Source organism: Paramormyrops kingsleyae, chromosome 20, assembly GCF_048594095.1.
Source record: "Paramormyrops kingsleyae isolate MSU_618 chromosome 20, PKINGS_0.4, whole genome shotgun sequence".
In the NCBI taxonomy this organism is placed as follows: Eukaryota; Metazoa; Chordata; class Actinopteri; order Osteoglossiformes; family Mormyridae; genus Paramormyrops; species Paramormyrops kingsleyae.
In genome coordinates this window covers 21,108,432-21,123,249 of record NC_132816.1, presented here as the reverse complement: position 1 = coordinate 21,123,249, position 14,818 = coordinate 21,108,432, and the positions used below count along the sequence as shown (strand labels likewise).

Genomic DNA, 14,818 nt, shown 5'->3' with positions numbered 1-14,818 from the left:
TTCGGCCCCTGTTTTTAACTCGGGGCCCCTGAAATTATCCCCAGATTTCCATTCCTTCGCGTACGCGAGCGATCAGGGCCCTAATCCCTAACAGGGGGCTGCGGAGGGATCATCAGCTGAGACCCCCCCCCACCAGAAGCTCCCACTGAATGCAAGACTCATAGATGCAGCCATAAATATCAATCCCTGCTGTTTGTCATTCCTCTATTTAAAAATTCTGATGCATTCCTTATGCATGAAACCCCCCCCCCCCCAGCCTTTACTGGTTAAATGCCCCTACTGAGGGGAACTGACCACTGGGGACTCCTGCCTGAGGGTGTTCAGGGGGCACCGTGTTTAGCTGCTGCATGTGTGTCTACATGCGAGTCTGCCTGCACTGTCCTGTTTCGCATGCTTGCCTGCGTTAGTCATGCGGTGAGCGTGTGTGTCAGCATGTCCCTCTCCAGGGGTGTGTTTGCTATGCGTCATAATGCTCCATTGTAGTAGTAATGGAGGCACGCATTCGAGGAACAGGGCCGCCCCGCCGTTGTCGCTGTACCCCCCGCGCCTGTCAAACCCGCTCCAGCTAATTGGGCCTTGGAATACAGGCACCGGGGGATTAAACACCCCCCCAGCACATGGCTTCTATGGGCCTCCCCCGAGACCCCTTGCTCATTTAGGGTTCCGTCGCTCCCTCTCTGGGCCTCCTTCTCTCCCACACCTCCTCCGCCTCCTCCTCGTCTCCCTGGCTGAAAAGCGACACCGCAGCAAACCTCAGGGTCCATTTTGTGTGTGTGTGTGTGTGTGTGTGTGTGTCTTTTTTCCCTCCCCAAACAGGACAAAGAGAAACTAAGGTTTTTGAAAACCAGAGGAATCCACTGTTGGTTTCATCACATTACATGAGCTTTTGTTTTTTCTTCCACCCCGTAATTAGCTTCTCTCCTCAAACGTGTCCAACTCCCCACCCCCCCCCCCCAACCCCACCCCCACAACACCATTACCCCCCTAGCTCCAGATGTTACACGGGCTTAGATTGCTCTTACCCCCTGGAGAACTGTCATCAGCAAACAAAAAGGGCAAACAAACTTTCGGAGACAATGCTATAAAGGAGTGTCATAAGAGCAGGAGTGGGGGTCACTGTTTTCTTTAGACACGAGTGAAAAAGAACTCAGCCCCCCCACCAAGGAGATCAGCAGGGGCCTCTTGCTGCTCAGGCAGTAAACATGGGCTGCGTGGCAGCGATCAGGCGTTCCGGGACACGCTATGCAGTGTATGTGCGCCTCAGACGAGCCATGAAGCGCCACGAGTGACAGAGCACTGCAAGCGACGGAAAATTCTGGGATGAGGGTGGAAGGTCCAACGGCACAGGAACAAAGGCCCCGTTGAGATGGGGCCTCATGCCCCCACATCCGCCTTTTCCATATTTAGAAGGTAAACAGTGTGGGGCTCACCAGGGACCTGCAGGGGGGGCTCGCCACGCACATGGGACACAGCCGACGGTGCTGCGTCGACGACGCCACCCTAATGACCCGCGGGACGCCTCCACGCCGGATTACACCGCCGGGCGCTCGCTCTCTCAGGCTTCAAACCATTCAAACCCCCACAAAATGCCGTTTCTGCCTCTTCGGAAGAATCCTCACATTCATCCTGAGCAGGCAGCACCAACAGCCATTTTGCTGAGGTCTGCTTCCCTTTAGATAAAACTCCGCCCTAAAGGACGTTCTGTTTCTTATATGCATAATTGGCATTTTAAGGTTTGGGCTGGACAGTAATCTCCTGGGCCAAACCAGCGGGCTGGGATTATCCTGCCGGTCATCACCTCACCCTGAAACGTGTCATTTCAGCTGCGAATAAGGTGGACACTGGGGGGGGGGGGGGGGGGTCTATAGTTAACTTGACAGACACAAAACCACAGGTCAGAGGGATTGAAAGTGCACAAGAGGGAGAGACAAGTGAAGTGGGGGTGTTTATTTAAGGGAAATGTCTCCTAACAGGGAGCAGAGCCGGTCTGTCAGCCCCGCAGCCGTGGGGCGTCCTGTGACACCCGGGACCCGGCCAGCGCTCCCTCAGGACGAAATGGAGGAGCAGCGAGTCCGTATCTCGTCAAAATCACAGCGCCATTAACTCTTGCTGTGCCTCTATGTTGTTCCCAGACCTCTCCGTGACCAAAGGCTTTGAACAAGTCTTCGGGAAAGCCATGTGTTTTCCATGACGTTGTGAAAAGTAGTAGCTCACACTGCACAGATGTTGTAAGCAGAAAGAAACATGTGCTGGGGGGGGGGGGGGGTGAGCAGCTTGTGGGGCAGCCTGACAGGATGTGTGGGAACCAAAAACCATATTAAGGTCAACCCCTTACTCAAAAACACTCTCCACTATGAGACTGGGCCATTATTTCCTAATCCTGTCCTGGAATGTTTTTTGGTTGCTTCGCTCAAATTTTTTTAACCAGGATTTGTTTCTATTAACCACTGAATATCTTGCTGAAGGGACTTTGAAGTACTTCACAGAAAAGCACGACAGCAAAGCCCTGCATGCGAAACTTCTGAAACAGGACTCGGGTCATTAGGCAGCACGCTACTGGCTCACATTCACTGGGTGACAGGAAATGAAGCAGGCAGTAGAGTGTGTGTTCCGCTACATGCTAGCTTAAATGCCGACCACCTCGATCCGGAGCTCTGATCCGACCTGGTGATTCCATGGTGCGGACAAGGTGACCTCGCCACTGCTGTGCCACTCGCCAGTGAGTCACTCCTCAGCACTTGTTTATGCAACTGGCGTAAAGGACGTTCTGGGAATTTGACTCTCCGTCTGCTAGTTTTTTTGCTAACGCATGCGAGTTGGAATAGGCAGAGGGCCTCTGAAAACAACATGATCGTGTAATTGAACACAGCGACACTTAAGACAGTAAGTCTGTGTGATCGACAGACTGGGCCATTCCTTCCCTCTGAGCTGGGTCTCCTGGAACGAGCCAGTCCTCCACCCCGCTCGTTGTCAAGTTATTTATCCGTGTTTTTCCTTAATTCTGATGTTTTTTCACAATTACGCAGGAATGGCGTGACCAATCCAAGCCCTACCCCACCCACCATGCGGTCATTTTCAGCACAAGGCACGGAGGCCTTGGATTCCACCTGAACGCTTCCAGGAAATCAGGAAATGCCCATAACAGGAGGCTGACGGATAAACCCCTGGCACAGGGGACCGTTTCTTTTTAACAAACCTCCTTAATATATTCGTTTAAATGCAAGACGAGCCACACTGAAGCTGCTGCCCATGGCCACACTGCGTTCATTGTGATTCTGCGTACCTCTGCATGTCGGGGAGCGATGGCACGTCACAGGACACTGAGCCGTCCGAGTCATTACCAGCACAGCTCCCTGCCAGCCTTCCCAAAACAACTCAACCCCAGGGAGACTCCGACCCCCCCATCCACAGCTCAAGTGCTGGAGCCAACCAGCAGGCATCCCAGGACTGGCTGGTCTGCGCAAGAACTCGCCAACCCAAACCTAAATGAATGTGGTCAATAGAGGTTGGGGGTCTGTGCTTTCCATTCACTCTGCCTTCCCCTGCCGTCGGGCTCCACCTCAAGGAGCAGAGCTGGCTTCACCCTCCTCAAAATGCGATACCCTCTGTGGTCTGTTAGATGGGCCATAGATCACCGCTGACCCAAAGAGCGTGTGGGTTCCTGTTTGGCCCCAGCTCCCAGTTGGCTTATTGAAGGAATTTAAATCTTTTTCCAAATCTGTAGCTTCCCGAGAGCCAGAGCTGCAAACCAAAACTGACAATAATCATCCATAGCAATTTCACACCGAACCAAATGGCTTCTTCAGACAAACCCTTTGCTTGGAATTCTTAATTCCTCCCAAATTTGCAAGTACTGGATTACAGACCCACAAGTCCAGCTTACCGACCTCAGATGAGCCTTTTGGTCATTCCTATGCGACACTTTCTACACCCAGGAGCCCAGAGCCTGCAGCTGTTCAGAGGTGGAAAGAGTTTGAGAAAACTGGTCTGAATGAGTCAGTGAGCATTTCACAGGTCGCCACCACTGCCAGCTGAAATCGGTTTGTCAAGGATTCAAGTGAGTAAACAGGGGCGGACCAAGCAGAAACGTGGCCATTACCTCTCCGGATCAAGTCTCCAGATCTGAGAGAGGAATAGCAGGCGAGCACTAACTCAGACAAGAAGAAGGGATGGAAGGGTGGGAAGAAAAAGCCACTCTACAGGACACTCCAGAGTAACCCAAGGATCCTCTGCCCAAGGTAAACAGGAAAGGCCTCAGCTTCAGGATACCCTGGGTAGTGGGCTTGCTGCCTCACTGAATAAAAAATGCCACATCCCAGCTGGATGGGACACAGTCATGTTTTACATGAAGGTCTGGTGTATCTCCTGAAACTCCTGTGAGTCATGGCTAACAGTACATCTGGCGTCTAACCCCATGAAGTCGACACAAACCGCAGAGGGATCACCGCTTGCGCACTGGGGACCCGTTTAGTCCGAAGGGCTGCATGTTCCAAAGACGCTGCCCGGATACTTAATACCCGGAGTCACAGAAGCCCACGGGCTTCAGCAGCCATTCCAACACCCTGCTCATTCCATCAAGTGATTCCTAGGTAAACAAATTGACTCGTAATGGAATTTCAGCCTCTATCCTAGATGTTTGCGCCACGCAGATGTGAAGCAAGGCCTTCCCCAGTGACTTTCTGGGGTGTTTGTGCTCTATCTTGTATGCATAAAATCGAGCAAGAGAGCTTGTTTTGCCTGACAGGTCAGCTCTGGTCACCCTCGACGGACCGCATCTGGTCTGGCGCTCTGGTTCAGGACCAGAGGAGCATGCCTGGATGCATTGCCGTTCAACCAGACAACTAAACCAAAGTCAGTTCAACGCATTCCTGCTGTAAGGATTCACATTCCCGCAAAAATTCAAATCTTGGCAGCTCAATTAACCGAAGGGGAAGCTAAGCACCTAGTGGCCTAAGAATCCTTTGTGGAGCTATACAGTAGGTGTAATGTACTGAGTGCTGTGGTCTAAAAAGTATTTTTCCATCTGACTAGTGGCAGGAAATCAACATGCCCAAGTCTCTCAACAAACATTGTCCAAATCCCTCCTCTCACGTCTCGCTTGGACCACAGGCTCGGAACACGGAATTCCTGAAGCGCTAAATGACCCGTGCGAGTAATACTTCTACACACTCATATACTAGCCATTAATATAATTCCCATAATGCGGGTCAGGAAAACAGATGTTGCCTATTTTTACCAGGGAGCCAGGGGACGTGATCACCAACCTTCAGAGGCCCTTCTGGATGGCAAGGCCACTTCCATGCCCTCGCTTCACAGGAACGGTTTAATCGGAAATGTAGCTTCATGTCCACCGACCTCACCCTCCTTCCTCTAAGTTATCCTCTAGCGACCCCTTGTGGACGGCACACGGAAAAGCAGTTCATGCAGATGAAAAAATCAACAGCAGCTTCACATTTTTATTAACAATGTGCATTACAGATATATCAGGAAAGGTCAGTAGAAAATGAGAAATTTGGTTTCACAGTGACTTAATAGTAATGACGTCCACTGGACTGGAACAGGCTCGCCAGGCATTCCATTGGTGAAGCCTTTACGAGCCTAATGGATTTTTCCACCAATCTTAGGCGGCTTTCACAATAAAGCGGCTCTTCATCTGATTCACAGCTGGTTTTCCACTCCCGCCTGAACACAGCCACTCTTAAATCATCATCAAACTCACTCTTTAAACGGGTTCCAACTGGCACACCCTGGTACACGTTCATGCCCAATCAGATTGGCACAAAGCCCTGTGAGGCATAAAAGCTGACAATTCAGCTAAACTCCCAATCCGGCTGAATCACAACCTCAAACAGCGACTTCATATCATCGAATCGGGGGTTTTAACATAGGGTCACATGACCTAGGCTTTAGGAGTCAGGTGACAATCTGCAGCCCCACATGGCCTGTTTCATGTCCACTGAGCTCTTTATCTGAGGGCTGCGGAGGTCACGGCTGAAAGGCCGCGCTCCGCCAGCAGGAGGGCCCAGCGACTGCGCGTCTACATAACCTACACCAGTGTAAAGGTTCAGCCATTTCCCCCGAGACTCTGACCACTCTCGGTCATATTTTTAAAAATCTCAGCTCTCTCCGTGTGCATGCTGCTCGTTAAAAATAATTCTGCCGTCTCGTTTCGGCTCGCTGGTCAGCGATGCTAGTCATGGCAGTTCCGATGGGCGGACAAAGACGCTCTGCCCCCCTTCGACACCAGCAGGAACACTCTCAGCCTTCATCTGAAAGCCTGCTGATCAGACAGGAGCAGTGTCACGCCCCAGGCCATCAGCAGGGTGACGGTCCTCAATCTCAGCCGATCCTCCTACTCCGAGCCTGTCTGGCTCTTCCCACCCGCTGACCCCTTGTTGGCCTTCGAGGGTTTGGCCGCCTTGGCTGGTTTCTCAGCTTTCTCAGTGGGCCCCGGGGCCTCAGGAGCCTCCGCCGACTCGCCCTTGTCCCCCTTCAGCTTCCGCAGTTTGTTGCGACCCCGGGGCGGCGCCGAGAAGGTCAGGGAGGCCTTGTCGAACTCCAGCGGGAAGATGCCCACGTCGCCGTCGAAGCGGTTCTTCACCACCTGCAGGGATCTCCGGCCGGGACTGGACACCAGCTTCTTCTCCTGCAGGATCAGCACGTTGTCTGCCTCCTGGCTAGCCTGCGGGGGCAGGGGGGGTTGGGGGCACACCGGTCACCTGCAGTCACGGTACAAAGCGAGGGACGCAGAGGAGCTGCAGGACACGCTGGGCTTTACCTCCGCTTCAGCACAAGAAGCCATGATCTAACCAATCTGCTGAATACCCAGTTTTCATCGTTCTCATTCTCTCTCAACTGTTACCGAGTTAATCAAGAGCTCTAGTCCCGATAACGAGCTTGTTAGCTAATGAAGGGACCTCCAAACATACACACAAGCAGCATCAGGCCACTGATGTGTCAGTTTGGATTGTTTGACACATCAGATATATGTGATCTATGAGGATTATAATGCATACAGCAAACATGATCTATATCACGTGCAGGCCTGCAGGATTTCAGTTCGCAATAGCTTACAAGACCCAGCAACAGAACACCTCAAGAACCAAGCCAGCTGATCAGATTGCAGATTTATTCAGTTACGCATCAAACAGAAAGCCTAGGGTGGTGTTCCACAAAGCAAGATTTCTCATTTGGGTTAATTTAAGCTAGAAGTCATGACTGTCAAACAAGAATGCTTCTTACTTAAACTCTAATAGGACAATCATGACTTTAAGCTTAAGTTACCCCTTGCTTTGCAGAGCAACCCCCAGGTGTGGTGGCTGACCTTGGCTGAGCCAAAGATGGACGCTGTCTGAAGCTCCTTGTCGTCTTCCTCTTTCCTGGGGTGGATGATCAGGGTCACATGACAGCTGCTGTTGGTGGCGAACGTCCGGAAAGCCCCGATGATCTGGTCCTGGACGGCAAACCTGCGACCGCAAGGTCAACAGCAGTGAAGGAAGCCAAATGCCATGCTAATGTCACCAGATTAAAACCATTTATGGGCGAAGGTAGAACAAGGAATTATGGGCAAACATAACTTCCAGAAGAAGAAGCACAAATAAAGAGCTTGTATTTAATGATAAGGTCTCCGATACACAGGCAGAATGCTGGTGCATGTATAAACCACACTGAACTGCCCATATAACCTTGAACAAATTTGCCCACCGTAAACACATTGATCGTACCCTGAATGTTATCAGTGGCCTAAGAACTACACGGACAATGCAAAGTCCTTACTTGTCCACCGAGACGTTCTCCTGACCCATCATGAACTGCAGGTTGTCAATGACGACGTGACTGATGTCATACAGGTACACAGCATGGTTCATGGTGTCCAGCACCGTTCTGACACAGCAGGAGAGGGACAGTCACTGACGCGACTGGGACACCAACTTTCATAACATCTAACAGAGAATTGGGGCCACGCATCTCACAATAAGATCAATATGGACTGTCAGCCACTACTATACTACACTTGTCATTGATTACTTTGCTGAATGCCGATTAGGCATTGGTTACTGTGTAGTGATTGACAGAGCAGTGTGACCCGCCTTCTGTGTGCTCCAAAGCCCCTTTTCTTCCTATAGTCACTATGCAGCATGTAATAAAGGGAGAATCCCACAGTCCATATGTTGTAGTCGAAGCCGTTATACAGAAATTATGGTTATCGGTGCTGAAGGCAAGATATCTGAAAGTTAAATCGTGTGCATGAAGAGGGAGATATCATTGCCCTCTGGGATTAAATGATCGGCCCATAGGGACTCAATGGTGGCCAGACCTCAAATCCCTGGTGAGTTGAACATGTCACTGCTGATAGCATTCCGCTGAGTCTGGGGGGAGCAGGGGGGTAGAGGGACAGGAACTTACTTAATGTTCTGCTGTCCATGGAAGGTCATGAAGTAGAGAGGAAGGTCCTCAAACTTGTCGGCCCAGGTATCATACTCCTGCAGGCTGTCCTCCAGCCTCTGCCGGGCGAACTGCTTCAGCATGATCTTGGCGAGACGCACGTTGTTGATCTCAAAGCTGCCCCACAGCGTGCTGACGCCCTGCATGCACAGGTCCAGAGCGCACTCGCTGATGAACGTGGTCTTGCCGCTGCCCGTGGGGCCTGAGGAGAACGACAAGGTGGGTGGGACACATTATCCCAAACTGCCGAGCTCTCAGGAGGAGAAAACTAAAAGAGGAGAAAATCTAAAAGTGTTAGTTAGATTTTCTTAGCGATTTAACAAACAAGGACAGTTAAATAGCAACATTTAGGCCCTATATAAAATAAACTGATTGACTGTTTGAGTGAAAAATACACTGATCCTATTGATTTCTGCATATACCTTCAAAAAAGAGAGAGCAAAATCTAACAGGTCTATTATTCTACATTAATTTAATGTCCTATGAAAGCATAAAAAAATGGCCCTAGCTGACATGGTTCAGCTCAGATTTGTTCTCACAGAAAAAACTGCCCAAGCCTGTTCTAGAGTCTTGAACCACCAGAAAGACTAAACCCTGGACAAGAAGATCAGTCAGTTAATGCTGTACGACCGGCAGGGCCGTACCCGTGAAGACGGTGAGCTCGCCCTTGCGGTGGCCCTTCAAGATCTTGTTGAGCTCAGGGAAGCGGGCCCACTTGACGCCGGAGACCTGCTCGACGTTGGCCAGCTCGCCGTAGACGTCGTCGCGGAGCTGCCGGAACGAGACGATGGACTTGTGCAGGGCGGGGATGGCTGAGAGCAGGATGTGGCCCAGGTTGCGGCCGGTGGTGAGTGCGTCGGCGGGGCGGGGCTGCTGCTCGCCAGGCCGCACCAGCCAGCAGCGCCGCAGCCCCAGCTTGCGGGAAAAGTGCTTGGAGGCCTCCCAGGCACGCATGTCGCCGCCCAGCCACAGGGTGATGCGCTTGAACTGCTCCAGGTAGGGCAGCAGCACGGGTGGAAGGCTGGAGACGCCACGTGGCAGAGCCAGGCAAGGCAGCCCTGTGGCCTGGTTAACAGCCAGGGCGTCCACCTCGCTGCCTGTGAGCACCACCTCCGCGTCCTTGCGGCCAACCAGCGGCAGGCCGAACAGGTTGAGGTAGGCGGCTGGCCGCGGGATGGTGATGTCGTGGTAGGTCACGCCCCCACTGGCCTCACTGCAAGCAGACAGCAGTTTCACTCCCCGGAGAGTGGCGTCCCGTGGGCTGAACCAGGGGAACACGAGGCTGTGTGTGGGCCGCAGGAAGCGCACGCCGAAGCGCTTCAGTGTGGCATTGGAGACGCGGCCGATTGCAAACATGGTCTTCGCCAGCTTGGCCTCCTCCTCGAGGAGTTCGGACAGTGGCAGGGCAGTGGAGTAGATGCGGCGTGCCTCGCCGAGCTGCGTCTCCCTCTCCTCCTGCTCCTCCGGGCTCTCCGGATACCCCAGCAGCACGTCAGGGCTGAGCGAGCTGCAGCCCTCTCTGTGCATCACCTCCACACAGTCCTGCAGGTCCTCCCAGCTGCCTTCCACCAGCGTCTCCATGCACAGGAAGCGGCCCGTCGTCTTGTCAATGAAGAGGGTGAAGGCTTCCCGCTCACAAACCGCCGCGTCCGCCCGGAAGAAGGTGGGGGAGTGCAGGCAGCTGTATCCATCCCGGAACAGGATCTCCCGTGAGCGCAGATACTGCTTAATATCTGTCACCGTGATTGGCGTCTCGGGGAAGTCCAGCGAGGACTTGGCATTCTTCTTGAAAGTCCTGCAAAGCTGCAGGAGTCCCGGGAATTGGGTCCAGGGTGGACCGGCACAGGCAGTCCAAAGGGAGGCGAACCGTGCGGGCCCACATCTCACAGGAGGGAAGCTGTAACTATGGAGAAGCGGCCCTCCAGAGCAGAGGCCGGCCTGCCTGAGACGCGCAACACGCTTGAGGAGAGAGCTGAACCTCCACATCTCCTCCAACCAATCATCAGGCTTCTCACATCTGCAGGTTAGCAGGACACCGTCAGATCCAGTGCTAAGCTATGGACACCCATAATGTTTAGCATGGCACTTAAGGTACAGATGATAATATTGAGGCTAAAGATTCACACTTGTTAAGGTTGTAAGTTCTAAACCTAAAAACACAGTGTTGTGACGCTAAGCATTGTACATCACCTAAAACTTATTTACAGAGACATGCATGTCTAGAAATAAAGGCCACAATTAATGCGATTGTTATTAAGCAAGTAAATATTCATTACATGAATGTACTAACTCAACGAGTGTGTCTAAATCGCATCAGAATGGCAACGCATGGGCAAAAGAAGCGTTTTTCTTACTCCTGTTCTGTTCAAATAAATGTGCAGAATAGGGAGGAGCCTTTTGCTGATTTGTTGTCGTGGGATAATAATCGCCCTGATTGGCTAGAAAAGGCGCGGAGAAGCGGAAGAGGAGGGACTTAACACTCGTGTGGTTGTGACGGATTAATAAAATTCCGCTATATCGCCCATATGCCCGGAATGAATATTCCCCAGAATTCACAGTCGTAATAAAAATATTGCATTTAAGTTAAATATTTATTTAACATTTTAAAGGCTATACCGCTTTTAATGCACTAGTTTTTTTAATAAACACTGTACGAGTACTTATCTGAATATATGTACTGTATTACAAATAGTACAGCACAGAACAATGTGACAAATTTATTTTACATCGCGGGTTATGTGCTGAAACAGCAGTGCCAAGTAACAGTACGTTAAATTACATTCGCCCTATCCTTCCCGTTTCTACGGACAAATAAAATGAAGAGTAGGATAACAAAAATAACAGCATTCCCTTGCTATTATGGAAACGTGTGCATACTAAACCTTTACACTTAAACGCATTTAACGACGACAATCAACTTACCTTCACCTTGCGTCTAGTTCTCATGTGCTTTTCACGGATCCATGGCTGTCCTCACACCAAAATACGTCCGTGTGGCACTGAGTGACGAGGATACATTTTTGGAAGGAAAGAAATTATATTTATATTTATTGTTTGTGACATGTTGTGTTATTAGCTTTTAAATAGTTGTAATATATATGTCTGGACAATTTAATATATTAAGGCAGATTATAGAAAACAGTAAGAGCCGGTGATAATGCGTCCATGTTTCCGGTAGGAAGGTATACGGTGGCGTACCGGTCTGCGCGTCCGCGTCCCTCACGCTGTCCTCTAGCAGATTTTCTTCCGTGATGGTGGTCGGCGCAGCGGCTCGTATGTAACATTTTACTGCCGTTCTGCCATGACAGCCAGGGGCACATCGAGTCGCTTCCTTAGAAGTGTGCTGCAAAACGGCGTGGGCCGATACGTCTGTCAGCTTAAGAGGGTCTCGCTTATCTTTTCCAAGAACGGACAGGGATCCCTTGGAGCCAGGTTTGCAGTCAGTTAACTAACTATTCAGCGCTACTGGGAACGGTAATCGAAGTACGGTATAAGCATGGTCTTTGGTCCATCGTCAGTATTGGTCCTACACTCGTTAGAAATGTAAAGCCACAACGAGGCCAAGTCCATCATATCTACTTTTTTAGGATGACGCTCTTGACTGTTACTTCTACTAATCTAATAATGGCTCGTTAACCAGGTTTAGCGTTGCGTTTCTTTCAGCTTCAATTGAAAATGTAACTGATTTATTTAGTTTTTACATGCAGATTATTTCTCTTGAGAAAACAAGCTATAAGGATAAATGACTTTAGGGATCTACCTTATGTTCTCAATCGCATTATTGTTTTCTATCAAGTGATTTGACTTGATTTTAACTGAGCTTCGGCTGATGTGCTTATTTCAGAGAGTTTATTGAAGATGGCGTGGTGGATTTCGCCAGGAAAAATCCCGGAGTCGTGGTCTATGTTTCCCCTCAGCCCGTCCAAGTAGCCAAGATTGTGGCAGAATACCGTGAGTGTAAAAAGGACACCGACACAAAGCCGCTGCCTGTTCACGTTTTCTTTCCCCCCAACGTCCTTCAGTAGAGGGCGCTCGGCACACACAGTTGCTACATTTCACTAATGAACGTCTATCTGGTTTATACAAATCTTTTTTTGGCTGCATTCTAACATTTGGCAAATGCTGATACCTGCTTAGAAATTAAGGAAGCAGTAAATAAATTGCCTGTGGTAAATTCTTGTTTACTGGGTTTGACATAGTGCCCTAATGGTTATCGTGTTTGACATTTGCTGATGGTTTTTGGATGAGGATTTATGTTGTACACTATGTGACTTACAACAGCAGCTCTCCCTCATTCAGAAAACCAGTGCTGAGCTGCTGATCCCTCGTTATCAGGGAAGCTTAATATCCCAGCTTGGTTCTGTCTTGTTCTGGTTTTGGTTCTGTTGTCAGTTCAGGTCACTGCAGTGCAGAGCTCCCCCCACCCCAACCATGACACCAACTAATGCTTTGATTTAGGAATTTTTAAAAATGTTTTTATGGGTGTTTTGGGGGACAAAGTTTGTGCAGGTTGCCCTTCTGGCTGTACTCTCGGTCCAGAGTTAAGATTTGACCCTAAACCAGAGTGAAGTATGACCTGCTTGATGGAGGAAAAGCCCTGCGGCCTCATCTCAGCCTTGGCGGCCAGGGCTCTGCTTTACTGACTTGCTGTGCAGAACGTCGTCTTACACCCGTGGGTGAATGTGGAAGTGTATTGGAGTGGTGCTGTTAGGAACTGGAGTATTACTTCCATCAGCGTCTCTCAGGACATAAACACAGCTGTTCCCAGAGCTGATGATAAGCTGAGAGAGAGAGAGAGAGAGAGAGAGAGAGAATGGCCCATATTTGAATGGTTGACTGTACACGCTAAATACATTGAAGGCTTTGTTGTGTGTGTTGTTTTGTGGCTGTAATCTGGCCTTTCCTCCCACTCCTTTCTTTAACTGAATGGTTTTGTGTTACAGTGGGACCACTTGTTTGTTTAGATAATTATAACCATAGGTGTGGTGCTTCAGCCTTCCAAATGAACGCCTGTAGCGCCTCGGAAAGACTACGTGTCGATATCTGTTTGCGCACCAGGAAGACGGCTTTGTTTTCCTCTGAGGAATTCATTCAGGTGAAACCTCACACCTCCTGCTGAACTGGTGAGACGGCTCCAAGATCTCCGCCTCCCATTCTGAGGCAGGACACCCACCTTCACACGCTCTGCTGCTTCCCTGGTTTTGCTTGAAGAAAAGCCATGGTAAAGCGACTTCGTGTTTTCTTGGAAGAGCCCGTACTACTGCAGGCATGGAAGGTCACAGCACCTCTGAATTCCATGGCTCCAGCATAGAATGGTCTCTCTGGTCAGCAGCTGTCCTGCAGCACTGACCCATTCTAACCTTAAATAAATAATATGGTTTCATGTTCACCGAACGACATTCGGTGTGACGCAGCAGCAGCAGCATTTCTCACTCGCACACGCCTAGTGCTAAATCCTTGCTAAATCTCTCCCTGTGTCCTGAGAGACATTTTCTGTTGACCCAATTCATGGCGGCCGTGTTAAAAAAAGGCTCGCTGCTGACGATGACCTCGATGTTCCTTACGTTAGATCAGAGGATCTGATGTTGTCCCGCTTGAGGCCGGCTTGCCTGGTCCAGCTCCTCCTGGGATGCTCCTCATGAGGTTTTATTTAGCGCCTGAAACACCCAAGGAGGATGACTGGCCAAGTAGTTACTTCAGCGGAGGAATTCGGGGCCGCGGTTGGCCTAAACTCAGCTCACCCTGAGGCCCCCGGGGGGGAGGGTAGGGGGGGCTCTGAGCTGAATTGCATCGCGGAGCGGCCAGCTGTGTGGACCTGTACAGACACGCCGTGTGTTTGTCCTCGTAGCCATTGCGAAAGCCATGGCTCAGAGAAAACGAAACGGGCCTTTTGTTTTTATCTCGCAGTGAATGGCAGCGTGAGGGAGGAGACCGTCAACAAGAAGACGACCCAGGAGATTGGAGAGATACTGGGGCAGCTGGCCAACCAGTCGGGCCTGGACATCATCCGCATCCGCAAGCCCTTCCACACGGACAGCCCCAGCATCCAGGGCCAGTGGCACCCCTTTGTCAACCGGCCGTCCACCCTGGGCATGATCCGACCTCAGGACAGGCAGCCCGAATGAGACCGAGAGGGGTCTGGAGAAGTACTGTGAAATGTCGCGGGGGGGGGGGCGGTCGATATTTTGTCATGTGACACTCCAACCATCGATGGCGCCGCCTTGGGGTTCCAGGTTGTGTGGGGAGTAGCGACTGCGTCTTAGACCTGGAGAGTCGGACACAATCTAGCAAGTTCCCAGCTTTCTTTGTTTATTTTCCATCCCTTTGAGGTGTTCCGCCTGTCCGTCATGCTCAAATAAATTGTTTCCCAACA

The 14,818-nt window shown here is 50.7% G+C and overlaps 2 protein-coding genes across 2 annotated transcripts; one reads left to right on the top strand and one right to left on the bottom strand.

Moving 5' to 3' along the window:
* Window positions 1-5,442: 5,442 nt before the first annotated feature.
* On the bottom strand, window positions 5,443-11,746 carry twnk (twinkle mtDNA helicase). The gene is made up of 7 exons (XM_023820334.2): window positions 11,644-11,746; window positions 11,368-11,444; window positions 9,090-10,462; window positions 8,407-8,647; window positions 7,777-7,884; window positions 7,325-7,466; window positions 5,443-6,682 (listed from the first exon to the last, which is right to left on the bottom strand). The coding sequence occupies exons 3-7, from the start codon at window positions 10,429-10,431 to the stop codon at window positions 6,353-6,355; spliced, it is 2,163 nt and encodes a 720-aa protein (XP_023676102.2). The 5' UTR covers window positions 10,432-10,462; window positions 11,368-11,444; window positions 11,644-11,746; the 3' UTR covers window positions 5,443-6,352.
* Window positions 11,629-14,818, top strand: mrpl43 (mitochondrial ribosomal protein L43). Its single transcript, XM_023820337.2, has 3 exons — window positions 11,629-11,877; window positions 12,290-12,396; window positions 14,353-14,818. The coding sequence occupies exons 1-3, from the start codon at window positions 11,747-11,749 to the stop codon at window positions 14,568-14,570; spliced, it is 456 nt and encodes a 151-aa protein (XP_023676105.1). The 5' UTR covers window positions 11,629-11,746; the 3' UTR covers window positions 14,571-14,818.